The 10,000-nt window shown below is 45.5% G+C and overlaps 2 protein-coding genes across 2 annotated transcripts in view; one reads left to right on the top strand and one right to left on the bottom strand.

Annotated features, from left to right (window-relative positions):
• Positions 1-10,000, bottom strand: part of LOC143288967 (uncharacterized) — a 95,554-nt gene that overhangs the window by 60,039 nt on the left and 25,515 nt on the right. The window lies entirely within an intron of this gene.
• LOC143289302 (uncharacterized) overlaps positions 5,144-10,000 on the top strand; it is a 7,502-nt gene continuing 2,645 nt past the window's right edge. The window contains exons 1-3 of the mRNA XM_076598302.1: positions 5,144-5,204; positions 7,389-7,419; positions 9,506-9,619. Of these exons, the coding sequence (XP_076454417.1) occupies positions 5,144-5,204; positions 7,389-7,419; positions 9,506-9,619 (206 nt within the window). The remainder of the gene's footprint in view (positions 5,205-7,388; positions 7,420-9,505; positions 9,620-10,000) is intronic.

The following is a 10,000-nucleotide window of genomic DNA, read 5'->3' as shown; positions in this document are numbered from 1 at the left end:
GTGCGTGTTCAGGCAGTGACATACAGGCGAAGTATTCAGTTGGACACTGAGGTAGAGGGAACGAAGACGTCAGATACGTGGGAGTGTGGCCACCATAGCAACTAAACCAGGCTTCTTTTCAACGGATTCTAAGAACTGGTAGGTAGCCTATTCAGCCTTTAACTCACTCAGTACGGCCAATCTTCTCTTCTCCTCTACACAGACCCCTCGGATGTCCAGTGGATGTCTGAATGACCCAACCTTTAGCTTCCGTCGTCAGAATTGTGGTATTCTTTGTCAACATTCACCTCTTCAGTATAAGAGCCTTCCGCTTACAATATTTTGATGATGGTAATTGGGGTGAAACGCTGTTAACGTCGTCTCTTTCGCCGTTCGTATGGAAAGAGTTAAAATGGCCCTCTTTGCAATAGCCAGTGCCAGGGCCTCAAGCAACAATAATAAATTGTTGGATTGGAATTTCGATTGGATAATCTTCTGGGGCGAGTCCTGTCGGTTTCACTGGCGCCTTGTTTAAGAACTCTTAATTAATGATGATACCCCCCCCCCCAACCCCCCCCACCCCCGCCTCCTCCTCCTCCTCCTCCCCGCCCCTGGCACTGACTGACTGACCCACCCACCCACTTACACTCCTTCCCTCTCCTCCTCCGTCTGACTGCCCACCACCCACTTACACTCCTTCCCTCTCCTCCTCCCGATCCTCCGCCCCCCACCCCCTCGACACCCCTCTCCCCGCCCCCCTGCCGTCCGGCATAGACGTCCCTCACCCTCCTCATCATCATCAGAACCTGTCCTTGCAGAACTGGCTTTGCTAGTCCATAAAACATGGCACAGCATATTATGCACACACACACACACACACACACACACACACACACACACACACGTGTGCGCAAGCGTGTGTGTGTGTGTGTGTGTGTGTGTGTGTGTGTGTGTATTGTGTGAGTGAGGGAGGGAGGGAGAGGGATAGAGAGACTGACACAGAGAGAGAGAGACTGACACAGAGAGAGAGAGACTGACACACAGAGAGAGAGAGAGAGACTGACACAGAGAGAGAGAGACTGACACAGAGAGAGAGAGAGACTGACACAGAGAGAGAGAGAGACTGACACAGAGAGAGAGAGACTGACACACAGAGAGAGAGAGAGACTGACAGAGAGAGAGACTGACACAGAGAGAGAGAGAGATAGACAGAGAGAGAGAGAGAGAGAGAGAGACTGACAGAGAGAGAGAGAGACTGACAGAGAGAGAGAGAGAGGAACTGACACAGAGAGAGAGAAACTGACACAGAGAGAGAGAGAGACTGACACAGAGAGAGAGAGACTGACACAGAGAGAGAGAGACTGACACAGAGAGAGAGAGAGAGACTGACACAGAGAGAGAGAAACTGACACAGAGAGAGAGAGACTGACAGAGAGAGAGAGAGACTGACACAGAGAGAGAGACTGACACAGAGAGACAAAGAGAGGCAGAGAGAGAGACAGAGACAGAGGAAAGACAGAGAGGGCCTTTCCACAAACACTACAACAAGAACATTACGACACAAAGTCTCTCTTTTATCTAAATGCTTTATATCAAAACAGAGGTAGCGAGAGACAGACAGACAGACAGACAGAGACAGAAAGAAAGATAGGGGAGAGTGAGAGACAGAGAGATGCACACAGAGAGACAGACAGACAGACAGACAAACAGAGACAGAAAGAAAGATAGGAGAGAGTGAGAGACAGAGAGATGCACAGAGAGAGAGACAGACAGACAGACAGACAAACAGAGACAGAAAAAAAGATAGGGGAGAGTGAGAGACAGAGAGATGCACAGAGAGAGAGACAGACAGACAGACAGACAGACAGACAGAGACAGAAAGAAAGATAGGGGAGAGTGAGAGACAGAGAGATGCACAGAGAGAGAGACAGACAGACAGACAGACAAACAGAGACAGAAAAAAAGATAGGGGAGAGTGAGAGACAGAGAGATGCACAGAGAGAGAGACAGACAGACAGGGAGACAAACAGAGACAGAAAAAAAGATAGGGGAGAGTGAGAGACAGAGAGAAACACAGAGAGAGACAGACAGACAGACAGACAGACAAACAGAGACAGAAAGAAAGATAGGGGAGAGTGAGAGACAGAGAGATGCACGCAGAGAGAGACAGACAGACAGACAGACAGGGAGACAAAGAAAAGAGGGAGAAAGAGACAAAGAGAGACAGAGACAGAGCGATACAAGACGCGCAATACACAAGAGGTTTCATTCTGTCTAAATAACCTTAGCCCCTCCCACCACCCCACCCCCCCAACCCCCCACACCCCACCCTCCCACCCACGTGTCAAGAGGGGTGACATGAGCAATAATGAACAACAACAAAAAACAAAACAAACAAGAGAGGCAAGGCCTTCAAGACTCACTTGTGATAAATTAAGTCCCCTAGCATTAATTACAGAGTAATTTCCCTTTTTTTTCCTGCACCAAAACGTTTGCAAAATAAATAAAAATTCCATGCTTAGCAAAAGAAGTTCTTGTTTGAACAAAAAAATGATAATAATGACTCCTCTTGTTGTGTCAGAATAAGAGGTCAAAGTGTCAAGTTTAGAGAATACAAAAAATATAAATATAACAGTAAATGCAGTTTGCATATAATTAGGCTTCTTTTTTTATTTTTTTTTGTGCCCATCCCAGAGGTGCAAAATTGTTTTAAACAAGATGACTGGAAAGAACTGAATTTTTCCTATTTTTATGCCAAATTTGGTGTCAACTGACAACGTATTTGCAGAGAAAATGTCAATGTTAAAGTTTACCACGGACACACAGACACACGAACACACACACACGTACACACACACACACACACACACACACACACACACACACAGAGGTGTGTGCCACGAGGGAATAACAGTTTTGAGGAATGAGCGGGATGACATAATAATAAAGTGGTTATGGTGGTAGCTAGCTCATCATGCATTATCTCCCCACCTCTGTGTGTGTGTGTGTGTGTGTGTGTGTGTGTGTGTGTGTGTTTTGTATGTGTATCTCTCTCTCTCTCTCTCTCTCTCTCTCTCTCTCTCTCCTGTGTGTGTGTGTGTGTGTGTGTGTGTGTGTGTGTGTTTTGTATGTGTATCTCTCTCTCTCTCTCTCTCTCTCTCTCTCTCTCTCTCTCTCCTGTGTGTGTGTGTGTGTGTGTGTGTGTGTGTGTGTGTGTGTGTGTTTTGTATGTGTATCTCTCTCTCTCTCTCTCTCTCTCTCTCTCCTGTGTGTGTGTGTGTGTGTGTGTGTGTGTGTGTGTGTGTGTTTTGTATGTGTATCTCTCTCTCTCTCTCTCTCTCTCTCTCTCTCTCTCTCTCTCCTGTGTGTGTGTGTGTGTGTGTGTGTGTGTGTGTTTTGTATGTGTATCTCTCTCTCTCTGTCTGTCTGTCTGTCTGTCTGTCTGTCTGTCTCTCTCTCTCTCTCTCTCTCTCTCTCTCTCTCCTGTGTGTGTGTGTGTGTGTGTGTGTGTGTGTGTGTGTGTGAATTCATGGTTGACTTTGACAGCAAGAACAAGAACAAGAACAAGAATAAAAGAAGAACAAGAACAACAAAAACAAGAACAAGGACAAACTTACACTTAAATCACACCCTCCCCCCACCTCTGTGTGTGTGTGTGTGTGTGTGTGTGTGTGTGTGTGTGTGTGTGTGTGTGTCTGTTTATGTCTCTCTGTCTCTCTCTGTCTCTGTCTCTCTCTCTCTCTGTGTCTGTCTCTGTCTGTCTGTCTGTCTGTCTCTCTGTCTCTCTGTCTCTGTCTGTCTGTCTGTCTGTCTCTCTCTGTCTCTCTCTCTGTCTCTGTCTGTCTGTCTGTCTGTCTCTCTCTCTCCTGTTAACAGAACAATAAAAACCAAAATGAAAGGGATGCACATTTAGAACAAAAGCCATCCTTTATATATATAAATACATTGTGTGTTTTCATGTGTCGTGTGTGTGTGTGTGTGTGTGTGTGTGTGTGTGTGTGTGTGTGTGTGTGTTATTGTAAAACCGTCGTATTGTTGTCACAGCTGTTGCTGGGTTGTTGTTGGTGGTGGTGGTGGTGGTTTCTTTTTTGTTGTTTGGTTGTTGTTTTTTAAACCTTTTTTCTGCTGTTCCATCACCTGCCTGACTCTCACACCACTCATGCCGAGCTCCCCCTGCACAGCCTCACTCAGGTTTATCTGCATGGACCCAGTTCTCCCACGTGAGCCCATTGTGTACACGAACTCGAAAGAAGAATCCAAGCATTCGAAACCAAGTGCTTGAGGAGACTACTACACATCTCCTACAAGGAGCACAAGACCAATGACTATGTGCGGAACCTGGTCAGCAACCTTGTTGGGCCCCAAGAACCACTGCTGGCGACTGTCAAACGACGGAAGATGGCATGGTTTGGTCACGTCATACGACATAACACCCTCTCCAAAACCATCCTGCAAGGGACTGTAGAGGGAGGGCGCAGACGGGGGCGGCAGAAAAAAAGCTGGTCTGACAACGTCAAGGAATGGACCAAAATGACGATGCCAGATCTCCTCACGACAGCTGCCAACAGAACGGCGTGGCGAGCTATGACATCTTCCTCATGTCCCCCCAACGACCCCAGCGGTCGAGGGAATGAGTGAGTGAGTGTGACTCTTCCCTAGAAAGAAGTGGTCACAAAGCAACAACACAACAACAACAACAAAACATCAAATCCTCTGCTGGGACCCGAACCCACTTCCTGCCAGTTGTAAGACCACTTCGCTACGGTCGCTGGTGTTTTTTTATTTTTATCTTTATGATTATTATTGATGGAGTCTCCCGTCGGTCTGACGGATAAGTAGGCAGGCAGGCTTATCTCTCGGTGTGTGTCCTCATATGGGAGAAGAGGCTGATTCTGGATGCCCAGCACTTGCCACAGGTGTTGCAAGGGAAAACGTCTCCAGAAGTTGAGCCCTGCTTCCTTCGCTCACGCTTCTCCTCTTAATGGCCAGCGTTCTCTTGTTTTCAAACGTCTTTATGCCACTAGAGCACAGCATCCTCCAGCGAGAGCGGTCAAGGGCATCAGTTTCCCAGGAATGATTATAAGAAGAAGATAATGGTATTTATATAGTGCTGAATCTTGATCATTATGATTTTTTACTTGGTATAGTACCACGATGGTTAGTCATGTCCCACTATGACCATCTGAACACCAGGGGCCGTACTCAAGAGAACATCGTGCCTGAGGGTAAATGTATACCTGCAGGTAATCTGCCTGAGGCAAGGCAAATCTGCCCGAGGGTAAGCAATATCCAGTATTCATGAACACAAGAGTCTATCCCTGTGTCTACAAACCCGAAGGCAATTTACCCTTACTACCTGCCAAGGGTGACTCCCCACGAAGCAGAGGTAAATATGGTGGATCCTTTTGTAGCATACTTCTTTCTTTTTTTTAAAAAAAGGAAAACAGGCATGCTTTACGGATAGCACATGTTTTGCGAACTCTCTCGACAGTGTTCCGAGCTGTGCTGCGATGAGAAGTGAAACTGAGAGCATGTGCAGACGGGAATCGTTGGGATTAAAAAAAAAAAAAGAAAAAAAGACGATGGGTTAACTGTCTGAGCGAACCGCGTGTGTCATGAATACAAAGGTAACTTATCCTTCAAGGTAAACTGTACCCACGGGTACAAACCATGTCAAAGATAACTTGCCTGGAGGCAAAATGAATTTTGTCTTGAATACGACCTCAGAAAGGGCAGCCACTGCTGCCCCAACGATTTGATTTTTTGTGGAATGTGTCTTGCCATGGTTACATCCACACTTTCCGGCCAAGAGGGTTTTGGGACAGTCGGCGTTGGGAACGTCCTCAAAGGCCAGCTAGCCCCCAAGACTACAGCACAATGAGACAGTGCAGTCTTGCCTCTAAGTGTGAGAGGCACTGTCCTTCAGAAAAGACTGTAATCGAAATCCGAATGCAGTTGAGTTCTAAACCATTAACAGAATTATGGACAGGTAATTATGGACATAAAAACTTACCATCTCTCTCTCTCTCTCTCTCTCTCTCTCTCTCTCTCTCTCACACACACACACACACACACACACAATATATATATATATATATATATATATATATATATATGTCTCTTTCTCTGTCTCTGGGATGACAAGACATAACGACAAACAAACCCTTTCCAAGTTCCATTCATCCAAGACGTGTTCACCCATGCAATCATTGAGTCAACCCCCTCTGTTCTAATCTTCCTAATCACCATTAATCACCATCAGCTCATGCAAACGTCAATAACATACATCACATATTCTTACAATGACTCTCTGAAAGGAAGAAACAAATCTGGCATGAGCCAGTACAGCTCATCTGATTGGATATTGAGCAGATTGCCATTGGTCCCACGTGGCCTCTTCTGTCACGTGACAGTTGTGATGTCGTGTAGGTTGGGCCTCTTCTGGCGTGCCAATACAACTCCTTAGATTGGATATTGAACTGACTGGCATATCTTCCACGTGGGTCTCTTTAATCACGTGACAGTTGTGACGTCATGTCGACGAGTTGTATATAGGTACAGGGGCTGTGTGCCATCGTCATTCGCCGCGTAACGAACTTCAGACTCTGAAAGCTTCATCTCGACGTGAAGATTCAAATCGCTAACTGCAGCATCATGAGATTCGGCAGCTTCTTCCTTCTTTGTCTGCTCCTGGCTACAATGGGGACTGTTGGTAAGTTGGTTTTCAATGTCTCCTCCCGAAGACTGCAGGGCAAACATTTGAGAGGAAAAAAGTAAAAGGGGGGGCAGTCATTTTCTCTTGTCCTCATGTGAGGATCTTTCCTTGTTGAAATATTTTTCATGGAGCGGTGTCAGTAGTTTCAAGCGTTACCTTCAGTTTTATATCGAGAGAGAAAGAGAGTAAGACGGACAGTCAAAAAGAGAGAAAGACAGACAGACAGACACACACACACACACACACACACACACACACACACACACACACACACACACACCACAGCCTAATAGATATCTGAATATGCTGAACTGATGCGATACACAGATGGAAAATTATTACCCTGGTTTTCAGTTTAACCAATACAGATGGCGAGCTGGGTATGTGGGTGGAGGCAGGGGTTGGGTGCGTCTGTGTGTGTGTGTGTGTGTGTGTGCGTGCGTGCGTGTTTGGGGGAGGGGGGGGACAAGGGGGGCATGTGAAAGAGAAAAGGCGCCGACAGAGAGGGATATAACGTTTTATCTTGACAGTAAACACAATTTTTTTTACTAGAAAATGAATCCATCCATCTTTCTATCAACAGTATGTGATAGTGGTGTGCTATGCGGGGAAAGGAATTCTGTCCCAGCGAGTATTGCGGGACTTGTACCAGACTGTTAGAACTGTAATGGGTTTTTTATCCTCGTTCTTTCAGTTTCACCTGAACCTGAACCGTCCCTCGAGAGGTAAGGAGACCAGTTTCCTTGTTCTGTTGTTGACGGACATTGCGTTGTGCTTTGTTGCTTCATGCCGTGCGGTGTTGAGATGAGTTCTATGTGTTTTTGTGTGATTGTCAATCGTGACCGATCAAAACGCCACAAGCGGCAAACAGCTGCCATGACAAACCTGATTATTGTGCAGAGTGTCTTGCCCAGGTTACATCCTCACTCTCTCGGCCAAGAGGACTTCAGGATAGTCGGCGTTGGCATGGACCCCAAAGGCCAACTAGCCCCCCAAGGCTGCAGCACTTAGAGCCAGTGTAATTTTGTCTCCTAGTTCTTGACAAAACTCTAAAAGCTGTAAATGATTTCGTAAGGACAGTCGGCGTTGGCATGGACCCCAAAGGCCAACTAGCCCCCCAAGGCTGCAGCACTAAGCACCCGTGCCTCCTATTTTGAGGGGCATAGTCTTTCCATTCTAAATGTAAAGTCGATCACATCGCGATTCAGTTCCAAACCACTGATCACACAGCCCTCACTTTGCTGTTGACCCAACTGTAGGCACATGTCAGAAAAGCTGAGCGTTCAGCCCAAAATGATCAGCTTAGTAGTAAAAGTTCTACTTGTCTCCAAGAGAGAGAACTCAGAACTCAGAACTGAAAAAACGTTTTGTTTTGTTTTTTATTCAAGGATTAAGAGTTCAGGCATGGTCTGTTCTTTCAATCTGTCCTTGCTAATGTACATCAGTTACAACAGCACACATATACTGAATGGAAAGAGGGAAGAAGGAACGAATGAATGCACATGATTTTTACATCCAGCCCTCACAGCAAAGAGAAATGAAATCCAAATATTCACAGGCTATCAAAAGGTCATAGAAATACATACACGACATTCAAATACACTCAACTGCACAGTAAACATTTACAGGTACATGATCATAATGCAATGACAAAAATGTATATAAATAATATAAATGTGCATATGAGAGAGAGAGAGAGAGAGAGAGAGAGCTGATGATGATGATGATGATAGTGATGATGATGATGATGATGACGATGACGATGTTGAAGTACACACAGGACAATCGGATACTCACAAATACATACGTAAAATTCAAATGTATATGATAGTAATGCTTGTAGTTGAAGACAGACTGAAACAGAAAGACAAAGCAAGTTGATGAGAACATTTCGAACAAATTCATTTCATTTGAAGGTGTCAGTAACTTCTTGAATTAGATAAGCATGATATGTTGTTGTTTTTTTATTTGATTAATGAAGTGTGATTATGCAGAGAGGATGGAATATTGTTCCAGAGCAAACCACCAGAATACATGAGGCAGGATTTAAAAAGATCAATTCTCGGAAGAGGTAGCATTAACTTATGAGCAAGGCGATTAATATTAAAATGAAATGAACTAGTAATTCATGGTGGAGCACTACCAGAAAATGTTTTGAACATGAAAACTTCTTTGCAATAGTTGAGTTTCAAGTTCAATGGAAGAATGTCCAACATAGTGTAGTCTTTAAAGGGCAAGGAGGAAGATTTAAGTAAAAACTAATTTCAGAGCACGTCTATAAAGACTATGCAGAGGTTTAAGAATACTTTTTTCGCTGGCCAGATCCCAGATAGTGGATGAGAGAACTCAGAACTCAGAACTCAAAACGTTTTTATTCAAGGATTAAGATTTTAGGCATAGCCTATTCTTCCAATCTGTCCTTGCTAATCTACATCTATTACAAATAGCACACACATAAGTGAAAGGAAAAGGTTTTCATGCAGAAGGGTATACATAATGAAGAAAACAACACCCCACCCCCACCACCACCACCCCACCCCCGCCCCCCACACAAACCTACACCCGTGCACACACATGCATACACACACGCGCGCGCGCGAGCGCACACACATACATACACACACATGCGCGCACACACACTGACAGCACCCCCTCCCTCCCCACACACACTAAGAGAGAGAGACAGACAGACAGACAGACAGAGACAGAGAGAGAGATAGAGAGAGCATTGCATGGACCAAGCTGTTGCTCGTACGTTCCGGTAATTGTCGCGTTCTGTGTGTCCCTGTGCGCACCATTCTCTGACCAAAGACCACCTGTCTGGAACGTCAAGGCGGGAGTGGGAGGAGAAAACTGCAGGCAAGACATTCAGTGCCTCAGTCATACTTGTAAGCATTTCCGGGATCAGAACGGCAAAGTTTGCGCGTAAGTGTGCGACATGATACTGTATCTGTGTGTGTGTGTGTGTGTGTGTGTGTGTGTGTGTGTGTGTGTGTGTGTGTGTGTGTGTGTGTGTGTGAGAGAGAGATAGAGAGAGTGCGCGAGTGTGTTTGTGTGTGTGTATGTGTGTGTGTGAGAGAGAGAGAGTGCGCGAGTGTGTGTGTGTGTGTGTGTGTGTATGTGTGTGTGTGTGTGTGTGAGTGTGTGTGTGTGTGTTTGTGTGTGTTTGTGTGTGTGTGTGTTTGTTTGTGTGTACATGTTGTGTGTGTGGGCGGGGGGGGGGGGATGAGTTTTTGATAAGTGGGTCGACTAGTTTGTGCGCATATATGAATTGGTGTGTGTGTGTGTGTGTGTGTGTGTGTGTGT

This window comes from Babylonia areolata, chromosome 13 (assembly GCF_041734735.1).
Source record: "Babylonia areolata isolate BAREFJ2019XMU chromosome 13, ASM4173473v1, whole genome shotgun sequence".
NCBI classification, from domain to species: domain Eukaryota; kingdom Metazoa; phylum Mollusca; class Gastropoda; order Neogastropoda; family Buccinidae; genus Babylonia; species Babylonia areolata.
This window is presented reverse-complemented; position numbering and strand designations above follow the sequence as displayed.